At 52.9% G+C, this 16,724-nt stretch overlaps 1 protein-coding gene across 5 annotated transcripts in view; it reads left to right on the plus strand.

Annotated features, from left to right (window-relative positions):
* PRKAR1B (protein kinase cAMP-dependent type I regulatory subunit beta) overlaps positions 1-16,724 on the plus strand; it is a 97,859-nt gene that overhangs the window by 47,118 nt on the left and 34,017 nt on the right. For all 5 annotated transcript variants that reach the window (XM_081255452.1, XM_081255451.1, XM_081255453.1 and 2 more), the window contains exons 5-6: positions 15,207-15,268; positions 16,272-16,318. In XM_081255452.1, coding sequence (XP_081111578.1) covers positions 15,207-15,268; positions 16,272-16,318 — 109 coding nt within the window. The remainder of the gene's footprint in view (positions 1-15,206; positions 15,269-16,271; positions 16,319-16,724) is intronic.

A 16,724-nucleotide genomic window follows, 5' to 3' on the forward strand; every position in this document is an offset into this window, starting at 1 on the left:
AATTTTAAACTTTTATTTTGAAAATATTTCAAAGAGAAAAGTTTCAAGGAGGATGGGCCCGCCCCGCCCCCTGGACGCGCTGGCTGGCACTTCGGGGCGCGTGCGCGTTTGCTTTGCGCCTCCTGCGTCTGAGCGTTGTTATGGTTCTGACGCTGATGGTTGCTCTCACTGTCCTTGCTTCGTATGGAGTATGTGACCCGTCCCTAAACCCCTCAGCACATCTCAGGGGTGTCAGGGGATGGCTGTCACACTGGGATCTTTCAGGGACACGACATTCCTAGCTAACCCACAGCCCGGGTTCGAAGTCTGTCCCGATTGCTGGCGCGCCCAGAGCAGTGGCTAGAGTTCGGCTGTGGGGTTCGCGCCTCATCACGCCCGACTGTTTCAAAGGTGGGCAAGCGGCTTAAGCATTTGAGGACACGGGGAGACCCAGGCGGGTGGCCCTATTTGTGCCCTCACCCTGGGCTGACCTCGGGCGGCAGGAGGTCGAGCTGGGCCCACGATTCGGGCTCCTGCCTGACCCAGTAAGGAAGCTGCAGAGCCTTCTGGGTTGGGTCTGGAGCGCAGCTCCACCGGGGTCTCGCTGGGAACCTTGGCCAGATACACAGTTCCTCTGAGGATCTGCTTCCATATTTCAGCCTGTCAAGAAGCTAAATGAAAAGTGAGAAACTACACGTCAGATTTGCTAGGATGGTGCTGGGCCCGGAGCGGGGGACCCAGACTCTTGAGGGAGTGCCGTTCCCCCCACCCCTGTCCCTCCTCCCTCCTTCATCCGTCCACCCAGCGTCCTCTGTGCCGAGCCTATCCTGGGGGTGGGATGCAGAGGCCGCTTCTGGGTTGGAGGAGTTCAGGGTTACTGGGGTGGGAGGGAGCGTGGGGAAGGCACCCAGGGAGCAGGGCGTCCGGGCGGGGGGCCGTGTGGGGAGATCCCAGTGCCCCTAGGTACTGCAACCCCTGTGGTTGGGCGCGAGGACGTCAGGAGGGGGTATTTGAAATAGAAGGTGGATGCCAGAGGCAGGCCCACCCTGCACACGCCCACGTTTATGACCTTGGAGGGTGGCCAGGGCATGGGTGGAAATGTCCGGGGCTTTGAATTGGGTGACTCTGGTGTGGGCATCCCCGGAGGGGAGGGAGGGAGAGAGCCAGGGGGCCTGGGAGGGGCGGTCCAGGGCTCAGCTTCCGCACTGGCTGCGGTGTCCTGTCCCTGCCCTGGGGTGCCTGCCTCAGGCTCCCCCCTCGCCTGCAGCCAGCGGGAGGCCACGTGGACTTGTGGACAAAGCCCGCTTAGGAGAACTGGCTCCACAGTGCCAGGGCCCAGCCCACCACGCGGTGTCCATTAGATTAGGAAAGACAGTGAATTTGGGTCTCACAGCAGCTTAGGAAGTGCCATGGAACGTGGACCAAGGAATATAGAACATGGAACCCAGAGCATCTGCAGATCCAGAGCCACGACCAAAAGGGCTGATGCAGGGCAGGTGGGCACCGGACGGGGAGGGGAGATGTGCCAGGCTTCAGGGCTGGGTAAACGTCATACCTCCACCACCCCCCTTACGGACCTTCATTAGTTGTGGTTTTCCTGAGTCCGTGTCCTTCCTGGTCACCATCCCTCCCCAGCCCCTTGACTTCAGTCCACTTTGTTGTTTCATCCACTGCGGTTATTATCCAAGTGACGCCCAGACTGTCCCTCTCTGCCTGGTGGAGCCTCTTCGTGAGGCTCCCGCATCCTCTGACCTGAGCCTCACCTTTTTTGTCATTTTCCCTGCTTTCTGGTATTTCAAGAGGCTGCCGGCTCATCTTGTATGTTTTCTGCCCCAGACCTGGAGTCAGTTTTTTCTCTAAAGAATCTAGGTTCCTTTTGGTGGGAAATTGTATTTAGAGACCATGTTCTGGGCACTGGGGGTGCTCACTGCTTCAATTTGTCATTGTTGCTGGGCTTTTTCTGCACACAGAACTAGGACTTTTTTTTTTTTTTTTTTTTTTTGCGGTATGTGGGCCTCGCACTGTTGTGGCCTCTCCCATTGCGGAGCGCAGGCTCCGGACGCGCAGGCTCAACGGCCATGGCTCACGGGCCCAGCTGCTCCGCGGCACGTGGGATCCTCCTGGACCGGGGCACGAACCCGTGTCCCCTGCATCGGCAGGCGGGCTCTCAACCACTGCGCCACCAGGGAAGCCCTAGGACTTTTTTTTAAGATAAACTATTGCATGAGCTCATATTGATTCTTCCAGCTCCAGTTCAGGGCTACAGGTTGGCTGGCTTGGCTTCCTTCCCTCCTTCCTTTTAATGTAACGTGGTTAATTTGATGTCTTTATCTCTTTTCTCCCACGCTGAAAATGCCAGCTCTAAATGACACCAACAAAAGAATTCTTTGCTTTATTGCACCACACTTGCGAGCACACGCACGCACACACCCGACCTTAGAATAACAAGACTGTTACTAGTGCCACCAATTGATCAGCAAAAACTGTTAAAGATTTTATTCCGGCTTATTTTGCCCCGAAGCATCTGCGTTTTGGGAGGCAATGCTGTCCATTGGATACACATTTCAGTTCATTTGCTGCCTTTTACTTTTGATTTGTAAGTGTCATTTTTCAAATCCCAGTCTTGTTTTTATAACTGTGTAAAATATTAACATGGTTCTAAAGCCATGCCCACCAACAAGGTGTGTCCACCGGATCGTTGATTTACCCCATGTCCCTGCCGGTCACTCAGCTTCCTTCCTAAGGCCTGTGGGGACCCTTTTACTCACAGGATTTGCCTGTGTGTTGAAGTAGCAGATTGGTAAGTAAGAGAGTGAGTCAGCGGATGTTCACAGAGATTCACACCCCCTCCCCGCTTTCTTAAACACACGCCTGTTCCATCTGGCATGCATCCTGGACCTCACGCCTTGGCAGTTTATAGAGGGTTTTGACAGCACTGGGTCTTTGGGGCTGTTCCAGAGCTGGAGCCGTAGGTGATAGGAGGAGATAAATCCCCTCACGTCGTCTCCTTGGTCACATCTGTGCCCGTTTCACGGAGGAGGAAGCTGCTCTCCAGGCCCGCTGGCCAGTGAGCCCCAGGGCAGGACTGGAACAAGGTGTCGATCCCCTGGCAGCGCCAGGCCTACTGCCGTGCCTTGGGGTGGTGCATGGGGTTGAGTTTGGGGTCGGCGGCTCCCAGGCCTGAAAGGGTGGCCGTGGGCCCCTCTAGCTGCCTTGGTTCACAAGGCACCGCCAAGCGTGTCGAGCCACGGCGGCTGGGCCCGGAGAGTCAGCAGAAGAATCCAGCCCCGGCGCTTTCACGGGAGAACCAGCGGCGTGAAGCGGCCGTGCCCTTGGTCGTACTGCCTCAAAGGGGAAAAACAAATACAACCACGTATAATGAGATCCTCACCAGTGAAGAAAGCCCCGGCACGTCCTGAAGCCTGAAGCCTCCGTGGACCGAGGCAGCTTCACCTCGTGTGCCCTGTGACCACCGGCCTCCCTTGCCCTCGGAGCCCAGTGCCGCCACCCAATGGGGGCCCAGGGCTGCTGGCTGGGGGCGGACACGGATGGCTGCGTGGGACCTGAGCCTGGGGCACGGAATGGCCTCCCAAGGCGGGACTGGGTGCGGGCGTGGGGCAGCTGTCGGGCTGGGCAACAGCGGGAGGCATTGTCCCTGAGCCAGTGTGTGCTCTCTGTGTGAGCTGTTGCTGTCCACGTGCGTACAGGGGTCTCAAGCAGCCCCTCGAAGGAAAGGAGCGGGGCGGGCTTTCCAGACGTGGTGCTCCGTGCACGTCTAAAATGATGGTTTTTGGGCTTCCCTGGTGGCACAGTGGTTAAGAATCCACCTGCCAGTGCAGGGGACACCGGTTCGAGCCCTGGTCCAGGAAGATCCCATATGCTGCGGAGCAACTAAGCCCGTGCACCACAACTATTGAGCCTGCGCTGTAGAGCACGTGAGCCACAACTACTGAAGCCTGTATGCCTAGAGCCCGTGCTCCGCAACAGGAGAAGCCACTGCAACGAGAAGCCCACGCACTGCAACGAAGAGTAGCCCCCGCTCGCAGCAGCTAGAGAAAGGCCGTGTGCAGCGATGAAGACCCAACGTAGCCAAAACTAAATAAATTTATTAAAAAAAATAAGTACAGTGATGGTTTTTAATGCAGTCACCGGTGGTGGGGTCTGTGCTGGCCTGGTCGGGGCGGAACAAAGGCTGCTGCCACGTGCAGGCCACCCTGGGGCCCCCTCCTGTCCTGGCTCGTGGGCCCCGTCCTGTCTTGGCTCGTGGGCCCCGTCCTGTCCTGGCTCGTGGGCCCTCGTCGTGTCCTGCACGCCCTGTCTCACACGTGGCGCTCACGTTGCACGTGTCCCTGAGACTGTCCACGTTGGCGGCACGGCCTCCCTGGCCTGTTGGTGACTGTGCTGGGCCCAGGGACGTGTGCAGAGGCCCCCAGCGACGGGCAGGCTGCTTTGTGGCTGTCGCAGGTGGTGCTGTCGCGGGCGTCCTCTGGGGCCGTGGCCAACTGCATTTTCTTCCCTCTCAGCCCTCCAGACCCCCAGCCCGGCAGGCTGCTGGGACTTCTCAGCCGCTCACCTGTGATCGCCAGCATCCCCCTCACCTGGCCGGACCCTGTTTGTGCCCTTCCCCCTCCCAGCCTCGGCCAGGTATCTGGCCCTGGTGGGTGCATCTGCTGCCCCCTCTGCAGGCCTGCGTCCAGCCCTTTGAAGCAGCCTCTGATTGGTTTAGCAGTCGTGGAAAGAACACACATCCCCAGCTCCCCAAGCCCTGGGTGTGGGTGTTTCCAGGGACCTGGCAGACACGCTCTGGCATCTCCCGCCCACGTACTCAGCGGGTCTGGCTGCCCTGATCGCACCGCTGCCTGGACCTTGTGATTGATCCTTGGGCCCACTGGGTTTAAAATAAGCAAGAAGGCTTTTATCCTGGAAAACGTTTCCTATCCTGGGAAGTGATGAGAAGGGAGGGGGGAGCCAGGCTGAGAAGGCCTCTAGGACCCCGTGTTTTCTACTCCTGACCTTGGGCGTGGCCTGCACGGGGTGGAGGCATTGGGGAAGGGGGCTCCCACGCTGTCACCTTTCACATGGGGGTCACACCTGCTCTGTGATGATGGCGGCCTGTAGTGCACGGTGGCCTGGGGTTCCCAAGATGTGGCATCCATGTAGGACTAGCGCTGGTCCCTTAGGGGTCAGCCCGGGCCGGGTCGGGGCACCACCTGCTGTGCAGATGAGCCTGGGAACCAAGGACCCTCACTGGAGGTGATGGACGAGCTGAGGATTTCCTGGAGGTTCGCGCAGGCTGTGCAGCGGGAGAGGTGGGTGGGGACGGGGAGCTCTGGGAGCCCCTGTGCTGGTCGGCGAGGATGCCCTGTTTTACAGCCAGTGAGTCTAGGTCCACAGAGTGGACATGCTTGCTCCTCTCCAGCCAGCCGGGGGGCCACGCTGACCCAGACCTTGTGGGTCTCAGGACCCAGTGCCCTCCTGCGCTGTTCCTCTTACCCGAGCCTGGGAGCCGCTGCTGGTCTGGCTGCCCAGACACCTCCCGGGTGGCCCCGCTGGATGACCGACAGCTGCATCTCTTCTGCCAGGAATGAAATCCTTGAAGAAGGATCCAGAACCCGAGTGTCGTGATGCCCGACATGGCAGGGTAGGCTTTGTGGCCGGTGGTGTTGCATGCGGGGGCTTTTCCCCTCAGCTCCCGGGCCCTGTTTCTGAGCCATCAGTGCAGAGGTGGTGATGAGGTTTCCAGCCCCAAGCTCGGTTACAGCGTGGGATGCGGGGCCCACCTGGGAGCCTTTGGAGCCCATCCTCCGTCAGAACCATTTGCTGCCTCTCTGGTGCTCTGACTGCCGGCCTGGGGCCCTCAGAAGCCATGTCACTGCTGATGGCTGTCCACCAAGTGGCATCGGCCCCTTCTGCAGGGTCTTTGCAAGGTGTCGAGGGAGGGCAGTGGTTTTCTCACTCTTCCTCTGACCACGGCTGTTACCCTGTGACAGGGTGAGGTGGGGAGAGTGGGCTGGCCCAGCATTTATTTAGTTTTGAAATTTTGTTAATCAGTTTGGTAGTTTTCCTCATACAGATCTTGTGCATATTTTGTTAGGTTTACACCTAAGTATTTTATTTTGGGGGGTGCTAACGTAAATGGTATTGTATTTTAAATTTTAAATTCCACTTGTTCATTGCTAACATAGGAAAGTGATTGACTTTTGCATGTTAACCTTGTATCCTGCAGCCTTGCTGTAATCACTTATTAGTTCCAATGGGTTTTGCTTTTGTTGTTGATTCTTCAGGATTTTTTACATAAACAGTCATGTCATCTGCAAACAGTTTTATTTCTTCCTTTGTAGTCTGTATACTTTTTTTTTTGGCCACACCACACGGCTTGCAGGATCTTAGTTCCCCAACCAGGGATCAAACCTGGGCCCCTGGCAGTGGAAGCGTGGAGTCCTAACCACTGGCCCACCAGGGAATTCCCTCCAGTCTGTATACCTTTCATTTCCTTTTCTTGTCTTATTGCAGTAGCTAGGGCTTTTCCAGTATAATTTTGAAAAAGAGTGGTGAGGGGGATATATTTGGCTTGAATCCCCATGTTAGGGGGAAAGCATCTAGTTTTTCACCACTAGGTATGATGTTCACTGTAGGGTTTCCAGAGCTCTTCTTTATCAACTTGAGGAAATTCTCCATATTCTTATTTTTCTGAGAGTTTTTATCATGAATGGGTATTCAGTTTTGTCAAATGCTTCTTACACATCTGTTGATATGATTTTTCTTCTTTAGCCCTTCGATGTGATGCATTATCATTGATTTTTGAATGTTGAACCAGCCTTGCATACCTGGAATGAATTCCACTTATTTGTGGTGTATAAATCTTTTAATACAGAGTCGGATTTGATTTGCCTATATTTTGTTGAGGATTTTTACATCCATGTTCATGAGATAGTGGTCTGTAATTTTCCTTTCTTGTAATATCTTGGTCTGGTTTTGGTGTTAGAGTAATTCTGGCCTCATAGAATGAGTTAGAAAGAGTTCCCTCTGCTTCTAAATACTTCTGGAAGAGATTGTAGAGAATTGGTATGATTTCTAACTTCAGTGTTTGATAGAATTCACTAGTGAACCCATCTGGGCCTCTGCTTTGTTTTGGTAGTTGAATATTTATTGATTCAATTTCTTTAATAGGTTGTATTATCTATTTCTTCTTGTGTGTTTTGGCAGATTGTGTCTTTCAAAGAACTGGTCCCTTTCATCTGAGTTAGCAAGTCTGTGGCACAGAGTTGTTCATGGTCTCCCTTTATTATCCTTTCCATGTCCTTGGGATCTGTAGTGATGTCTTTTCTCTCATTTGTGGCATTCATTATTTGTGTATTCTTTCTCTCTCTCTCAATCTCTCCTCCCCACCCCACCCCTCCCCTTTTTTTGTTACCATGGCTAGGGGTTTATAGGTTTTTATTGATCTTTTCAAAGAACCAGCTTTGGTTTCATTGATTTTTCTCTGTTAATTTCCTATTTTATTTATTTATTTATTTAAATTTCCTATTTTAAATTCTGCTCTAATTTTTATTACTTCTTTTCTTTTTCCTGCTTTAGGTTTAATTTGCTTTTCTTTTTGTAGTTTCCTTAGGTTACTGATTTTAGATCTTTCTCCTTTTCAAATGTATGCTTTCAACGCTGTAAGTTTTCCTCTAAGCATTGCTTTTGCTGCATCCCACAAATTTTGGTAAGTTGATTCTCATTTTCATTTAGTTAAACATATTTTCAATTTCTCTGGAGCCTTCTTCTTCCACCCATGTGTTATTTAGAAGTGTGTTGCTTAATCTCCAAATCCTTTGGGATTTTAAGTTATGTTTCTGTTATTGATTTCTAGTTTAGGGCTTCGCTGGTGGCGCAGCGGTTGAGAGTCCGCCTGCCGATGCAGGGGACACGGGTTCATGCCCCGGTCTGGGAAGATCCCACATGCCGCGGAGCGGCTAGGCCTGTGAGCCATGGCCGCTGAGCCTGCGCATCCGGAGCCTGTGCTCCGCAACGGAAGAGGCCACAACAGTGAAAGGCCTGCGTACCGCAAAAAAAAAAAAAAAAAAAAAAAAGAGATTTCTAGTTTAACTCCATTGTGGTCTGAGGGCCAATGCTGTGTGAATCACATGTATTAATTTGTTCAGGTGTAACACTCAGCTGGCACACCTGGGACCATGGATGTTCTCCCTATGGAACCCCAGGCATTTGTGTGCTTTTTCCCAGTGCCAGGCATCAGGGTTGAGGAACCAGCCACAGACGAGGTGGCTCCGGGTGCCTGAGGCAGAGGCTCCTGGGATTTATAAACATTGCACTCTCGATGCCCCAACAGGGAGTGGGCCGCCCCATGTCCACTGCAGTGAACAGCTATGCTTGAGTTATTGCTGTTTAGAGAGAACTATTTGGAAACTTGAAGTCAGTTTCACCCAAACAGTGGAAAAGCCTAAACATAAGCCAGGCACCCTGTCGGGGCGCTGGCTCCCAGCAGACGAAAGCCCCTCTGTTACCCGGGCTGTGACGTGCAGCAGAAAACAGGGTGTCCCCGTGGTGCTCGGGCACCAGAGCTTTGCCTGCGGGTCCAGGCTGGTTCCTGGAACGTGAGTAACATTGACCATGAGCCCAGGCCAGCAAAGGAAAGAAGTTCTCCCAAGGCAAAGGCAGCGGGCGTAGGACTTTGAGAACTGTTTCCAATGTCAGGTGCACTTTTCCCCTTGGTGGCATCATTTTGAAGTCAGAAAACACACTTGTACGCACTCGAACACGTTTTCTGCATTCAGTGGGGCCTTTTTATTAATGTTGTCCACATCGCTCATTATTCCCTCCTGGACCTTGTCACCACACGCATGCACTCTGTGCAGACCCGCTGCTGGAGCGTCTGCACTATGTTATGAGCTGGTCTTGCGACATCACCAGCCGGGGGTATAAACACGCATCCTGGCTCTGACATCCCCCACTCCCATGCTTCTGAAAGTTTGACGTTTTTCAAAATAAAATGTTTAAAGAAATAAAGACACAGAAATTTTGGAAATGCTAATGCAGTTTTTTCCTTATGACTGGAGGTGTTCCTGTGGTCATTGTCTCAGTGCTTTTGCTTAAAATCACAAGAATTCTGCCCCCATTCCCATATTTACAGAATGCAGAGGGGCAGATTGTTGGAGTCGGGAAGGGGGGGGGGAGTGGCAGGTTTTATGTGCGGCTGGGGTGCGGGGATCCTCACTCCCACCTCGGAAGGGGGGCAGGTGCTTGGGGCAGGCGCAGCTCTGATTGGCTGTGGGCACCTCTCTCCCCGCCCTCTGTCCTCTGCTGCACTTGGGTGGCCTCACTCTGAGAACTGGTCCAACCTGTTTGCTTCTGCAGCTTTCTTTGCAGGGGTTGGGGCAAGGGGTGTTTACCTGTCAGGCCACCTGCAGCAGCAGTGCGGCTATATATTAGAAATGTCAGCCAATAAAAGGGAATAAAAGAGCCATAACTGGATCATGAGACTGGCTGAGCTCAGGGGCGTGGAGTGCTCCTTTGGCATCATTCCCAGGGTTGGGAGAAGGCTCGGAGCTGCTGTGTGCACAGGGTTTGGAGCCAGCAGAAATAATCGCGGTGGCTCCTGATCGGGCGGCTTCCAGGAGCATGGTCCTCTTGGTTAATCTCCCATCGTGCTGTGAACTGTGCCCATTCTACAAGTGGGTTATCTCCTGGGCGACTCAGCCCCTGGGCCCCTCCAGGCAACTTTTGGGGTGGCACCAGGTCTCTGGGTTGCCATCAAGGGAGCGTTTGTCACAGGGATGACCACACCCCTTGTGATGAAGGCCCACATGTACATCTGTCCCCCCCACTGGACAGTGAGCCCCTTAGGCAGGGGCTGTAAAAGGAGGCTGGGGGTCAGGAGTCAGGTGATGTAGGGATCGTGGCAGACAGAGCATGTGCTCCCACCAGGGTGGGAAGGGGGCTGAGTTCTTGCTTCAGGAGAACAAAGGCCCCACGTTACTAGATCTTCCTTTTTTTTCCCAAAGAAAAGCCAAAAATTTGGATATTTATTACTCTCTCAATTTTTAAATGTTGGGGCTAACTTTGAAAATGGGGCCAAAATTGGCCCATGAAGAATCAATAAAGCACTAAAGAAAATTCAGCGGTGACCGAAGACCTTCCCTTCCAAGGAGACCCAGGTCCCAAAGGTTTTATGGGTGAATTCTGTCAAACGTCAACAAACTGTCCATCCTTTTCCGAGTTGCTCCAGAAAATAGAAAACAAGAGAAAGCTGCTCAACATATTGTATGAATTTCATATGAATTTGGAGGGACACACAAATCAGCCCATAACAGACACATAGAGTATGTGCTGTGTGAGTGTAATACCAGGATGGAGCCATTAGTGGGTGTTGTTGGGAAAACTGGCTAACCATCTGGGGAAAAACAAACCAGATCCCCTTCCTCACGGACAAAATGCCAAAATATGAACCCAAAAACTATTTGGCAGAAGGTAATTGCTGTGGACTGAACCGTGTCTCCCAGATTCACTTATTGAAACCCTAAGCCCCAATGTGATGGCATTTGGAGGCAGGCCTTTTAGGGTGGGCCCCCAATGGTGGGATTAGTGCCCTTATAAGAAGACACCAGAGAGCCTTGCATGCTCGCTTTTTGCCACATGAGGGCACAGCGAGAAGGCAATCTGAGTAAAGCCGAGATGTGCTCCTGAAAAAAGGGAAGAAACAGGGTGGGATCTGTAGCACGATGCCGTTTGGGGGTAAATTTAAAGTACGTGCATATAGCTCAAGATTCCATGTTGTGAGAGAAAGCATACAATGAAAAGGAAATCCCTCAAATTTCAGAACAAGCACCATTGCAAGGGGGACGGGGGAAGCAGGTAGAAGGGGGAGAAATTGTCAACAAGAGCAGATCACCAGTGTCATGAACTCAGGGGCACAAATCTGCATCTGAGGTTTAAGATGCTAGTAGGTCCCACTAAATGCTGGTGTGGCCAGATGCAGTTTGTGGTTCCATCGGGAACATTGGGGTCTGCTGCTGAGTGGGTGGCCGAGCGGGAGGCTGATGGGGGATGAGGGAGAGGTCCAGGTCCGTCCCCCTGACATGTGCCCGCTGTTAGAGAAGGGGGCGGAGGTAGGGTGTCCCAGGAGGAGGACGGGGAGAGTGGGAAGGGCTCTGCTTCCCTAGAACCTGGAGCACAGCGGGCCGCCTGGTCTCTCCCACCAGCTCCATCGTCCAGAAGGAGGCTGGTGCTCTCTGGCCGGCTGAGCACTGGGCTGGTCCCAGAACTGGGGTCTACGTCTGTGCGGCCCTGCCACGTGACCGTGGACAGGCCTGCCCATGCTACGTGCTGGAAGGGTCTGCGGCAGCCTCTTGAGCTGCAGAGTCGGTATCTGAGGCTCAGCGTGGAGGGTGGGCCGCCAGGGCTTCACAGCACTTTGGTGAGTGAGTCCTTCCCGGGCGATCTTCTTGGTTGCTTGAGGGCACAGTGGCATTTTGTAAGACACGCCCCCATGGGCAAGCTTCCAGGGCCTTTACCTCAGGACCCTGGGACCCCTGGGGCACCTGCCTCCTGCAGGGGAGAGGGGTAAGGCTGGTGAGTGCAGTGGGACATCGGCACAGCCTGGGTTGGTCTGAGCCACTGCAAGGCCAGTCTGCTGGGCCGTGGGCTTTGGGGCCACACAAGGCTGCCCATCCCACACCGTCCACTGGTACCCAGCCCCTCGCAGTCTAATCTGGGAGGCCACCCGCCCTGAGAGCAGGTTTAAGGTCAGATCACGGAAGCCGGAAGGAGTTGGCTAGTATTTCACCCCAGGAGTGGGTGTTCTCCGACCATCAGAGAACATTCTTCACCCTCATTCTGAAGAGATGGCCTGTGGGAGAAGGCCCGGTTTCCATGGCAATGTGTTCACACCCCCAAGGCCTCAGGGCCAGGATCTGGCTTCTGCCAGGGTGGGGACAGCAGGTGACACCCAGAACCGATCACACCCCCGAAGGTGTTGGGGGGGCCACGTGGCCCTCCCGGGGGGGTGGATGCCACCAGGAGCTGGGAACCAGGCACGCCCAGCGCCCACCCCCAGGGCTCGGGTGCATCTCAGGGTCGAGGGAGGCCCCCCCGGCTGGTGCCTTCCCTTCTTGCCTTAGAACTGTTTTCAGAGGCACTTTGCTGCTTAGCTAAGGTCAGGGTGAAGTGAAGGCTTAGGTGGCCTTGGCTGCTGACTTGACTGTAGCTTCGAAGGTCTTGTTTCCAAGGTCAAAATAAGTAACTTACCAGCAGGATGTGTTCCAAACATTTACTTGCAAGTCAAGAATTAGCTTTATTTTATTTTATATTTTTAAACATCTTTATTGGAGTATAATTGCTTTACAATGGTGTGTTAGTTTCTGCTTTATGACAAAGTGAATCAGCTATACGTATACATACATCCCCACGTCTCCTCCCTCTTGCGTCTCCCTCCCTCCCACCCTCCCTATCCCACTCCTCTAGGTGGTCACAAAGCACCTGGCCGATATCCCTGTGCTATGCTGCTGCTTCCCACTAGCTATCCATTTTACATTTGGTAGTGTATATATGTCCATGCCACTCTCCCACTTCGTCCCAGCTTACCCTTCCCCTCCCCGTGTCCTCAAGTCCATTCTCTACGTCTGCGTCTTTATTCCTGTCCTGCCCCTAGGTTCATTAGAACCTTTTTTTTTTTTTTTTTTTTAGATTCCACATATGTGGGTTAGCATACGGTATCTGTATGACAGACTAGGTCCATCCACCTCACTGCAAATAACTCAATTTCGTTTCTTTTTATTAGCCGTATTTTAAAATGGCACTTGGGCAGTGGGGTTTGGATTTAAAATAAACAAAAACCAAAATGTCTTGTGTTGTTGGAATTAGCTGTGATGAACATTTAAACTACTTTTGGGCTGAAAATAGCAAGCCCAAAATGGAACAGCTCTGTTTGCATGATTTTTTCAGAAATATATCGAGTTGGGATTCATCAGTGGGTTTTTCTTTTTTTTTACTGAGGTGTTGTTGATTAACAGTATTACATGTTTCAGGTGTATGACATAGTGATTCATAATCTTTAACGGTTGTACTCCATTTATAGTTACTACAAAACCCTGGCTATATTCCCTGTATAGTTCAATACGTCCCTGTAACTTATTTATTTTATACACAGTAGTTAGTACCTCTTACTCCCCTACCCTGTCTTGCCCCTCCCCTCTCCCTCTCCCCACTGTAACCACTAGTTTGTTCTCTACATCTGTGAGTCTGCTGCTTTTTTGTTATATTCACTAGTTTGTTGTATTTTTAAGATTTCATATATAAGTGAGATCATATAGTATTTGTCTGTCTGACTCTTTTCACTTAGCATAATATCCTCCAACTACATCCATGTTGCTTCAAATGGCATTCTTTCATTCTTTTTTATGGCTCAGTAATATTCCATTGTATATATGTACCACATCTTCTTTATCCATTCATCTGTTGGTGGGCACTTAGGTTGCTTCCATGTCTTGCCTGTTGTAAACAGTGCTGCTATGAACATTGGGGTGCACATATCTTTTTGAATTAGTGTTTTCATTTTTTTCAGGTATATACTCAGGAGTTGAATTTCTGGATCATATGGCAACTCTATTTTTAGTTTTTTTCAGGAACTTCCATACTGTCCTCCACAGTGGCTGCACCAACAGTGCAGGAGGGTTCCCTTTTCTCCACATCCTTCCCAACATTTGTTATTTGTGTTCTTTTTGCTGATGGCCATTCTGACAGGTGTGAGGTGTCATCTCATCGTGATTTTGATGTGCATTTCCCTTCGTCTGTGGTGTTTTGACCTCAAGGGTCAGACCTCATCTTGAATGTGAATTTGAAAACGTCAGTTCCACGTGGACGATCGGAGGCCAAACCCTGGTGTGAAGGGGAAAGTTCTAGGCTTGGAAGTGGACCCCCACCTTCGGGAGGCCAGGCAGCGGAGGGGCTGCCTGATGGCGGCTGAGGTTCCCCTGTCTGAGGACCCTGGCCCTCGTAGCAAGACCCGGGAGGGTGCTGCTCAGACAGAGGCCTTGGGGCCCAGGCCACGCATCTCAGGACAGACAGACAGCGGCTCGTTTTCCCTCCTGATCAGGAGACCAAGGGATCGGGGCAGCAGGCGGGGCTCAGGTGGGGCTCAGGTGTGCCTGGAGGTGGAAGCGTGACTTAGCCAAGCACAGAAGGACGGCGTCCACATGGATCAGGCCTGAGAGCCGAGCTCTGACCTGACGTGCACCTGCACCCTCTCCCCCCGCCTCCCCACAGCCTCTGGTCACCTGCCAGACCCCTGGCGTGCTGCCCTCCTCCTCCTCCTCCAGAGAGAGAGATGTTTAAATAGAGGGCAAGTAACTGCCTTAAGACTTACTCATGTTTTCTGGGCCCTGGGGGTGGGCGAGCACAGGGCTGTTTGGATCTCTGGTCCTGCTTTTGCTTCCCCAGGGCCCAGCACCTGGGGCTCCTCTGAGGCTCCTCCGCTGACCAGTTTTCAAGAATCCCCTTTTTAAACAGGCAGGTGGGAAGCAAGCAGGCGTCCTGACTGCCAGGGTTCATTTCCTGCCTGAGGGGCCCCAGATTCATGCTTCTCTTTTGGGGAAACGTGTGCCTGGGGGTGGGTCACATCCCCGAGCGTGGTCATTGTATTTTGGGATCCAGACCCTGACCTCTGACCCTGCATCTGGTTGCCATCCCGAGGAGATAAAGGGTCCTGGACCAACGTGCACACCTGCCCTGGGCAATGGGCGTCCCCACCTGCCCGGCAGCCCGCTCCTCCCCATGCCCCCTCGGGTCCTGCCTGTGGGTCTGTCTCACAGTAAACTCGGGCTATGGAACGGCCGGGCTGCCTGGTGGGCACAGCCTGAGCCAGCCTCGTCGGCCTCTGTGCCCCTCGAGTGAGCAGTTACAGAGTCTGGTTTCTTCCCATTTCTGCATCTGGTGTCTCAACACCCTCAGATGCAAAGTGTTCACCTGGGAAGAAGCAGAAAACAGGTCAAGACTGGTTGCCGTGTCCTAGTGGAAACAGTCACCATCTGATTTACGTTTTGTAAGTGGAGTCTGTTGAGTGTGATCCCATTTTTGTGAAACCCCAATACGTGCAGATCAGGAGGTTGTGACCAAGGGACAGCGGGTCCCAGGGGTCGTTGTCTCCCTTGAGAAGGAGCCGTGTGAAGCCCCGTGAGGGGCATGTCGGCTGGTGCCCCTGCAGCACCCCCATGCTGTGCTTTCTTTTCCAGCGACATATTCGATGCCATGTTCCCCGTCATGCACATCGCTGGGGAGACCGTCATACAGCAAGGTACGCGCCCTTCTGCTCCTCCTCGGGGCCAGAGCCCTCTGGGAAAAATGGGTTATTCACTTAAAAAGTGTATTTCGGGCTTCCCTGGTGGCGCAGTGGCTAAGAATCCGCCTGCCAGTGCAGGGGACACGGGTTCGAGCCCTGGTCTGGGAAGATCCCACATGCCGCAGAGCAACTAAGCCCATGTGCCACAACTACTGAGCCTGCGCTCTAGAGCCTGTGCTCTGCAACAAGTGAAGCCATGACAATGAGAAGCCTGCGCACCAAAACGAAGAGTAGCCCCTGCTTGCCTCAACTAGAGAAAGCCCATGCACGGCAATGAAGACCCAACACAGCCAAAACTAAAAACAAACAAATAAACAAATTCATTAAAAAAATGTACATTATACAAAACTCTCATTGTCTGTCTTGAGAAAAGCCACTAATGACACTTCAGAACAGTCCACTTAACAAGGTAATGTGTTAATATGTTTTGGTAACCTCCTTGCTATTAAAAACGTGGCGGGGCTGTGCTGAGTCCTGGCAACGTGCTGGGAATGGATTTCAGACGGCGTTGTCGGGGAGAGGACGCGCCTGGCTGCCGTCACCGTTTCCCTCCGCGTGTGAAATGGGCCATCGTGGTCTGCACCTTCCAGACGTACAGCTTTTTTTTTTTTTTTAGCGGTACGCGGGCCTCTCACTGCTGTGGCCTCTCCCGTTGTGGAGCACAGGCTCCGGACGCGCAGGCTCAGCGGCCATGGCTCATGGGCCCAGCGGCTCCGCGGCATGTGGGATCTTCCCGGACCGGGGCACGAACCCGTGTCCCCTGCATCGGCAGGCGGACTCTCAACCACTGCGCCACCAGGGAAGCCCCATACAGCTTTTATTTAAAGATTTTTTAAAATTGATGAGACCTGGTACTGCTTAGCAGAGGTCCATGAAGCAACGCCGAAAGGTGGATTTTTACAAGAAAAACAAAACTCCGCATTCTTGCATCACGTGTCCTGTTTCCCTTTTCTTGTAGGGGACGAAGGGGATAACTTCTACGTAATCGACCAAGGGGAAGTGGACGTAAGTATCTTGAACTGTTTTTGGAAAATAACTCCTGTCTCTGCGCACAAGCTCAGGGCTAGAACACGTCTTTCTGAGTGATGCGTTTCCAGTTTTTCAATCCAGAAGTGTTAGAGTTCACTTAAAAGATAACGTAAGCATATCTGAGCACAGAGTGAAATAAGGGCGCCTGCCGTCTGCTTCCTGCACAAGCCGACTGCGGTCGCGGGGCCCCGGCTGACCAGCCCTGCCCCAGCCAGGAGCCCACGACCCAGCAGGCTCACTCAGCCACACTGGGTGCTCACGCTTTGTAAATGTCTACAGGCCCCGTGGCTCTGGCTTTACGATGGAATCAGGCTCCGTCCGTCCCAGGGATGTGGTGCTCCCTGATCTCGTTCAGCTTCCTCCCCTTACTTCCTGCCTTCAG

The sequence above is a fragment of the Mesoplodon bidens genome (genome assembly GCF_964165515.1).
Source record: "Mesoplodon bidens genome assembly, chromosome: 15".
In the NCBI taxonomy this organism is placed as follows: Eukaryota; Metazoa; Chordata; class Mammalia; order Artiodactyla; family Ziphiidae; genus Mesoplodon; species Mesoplodon bidens.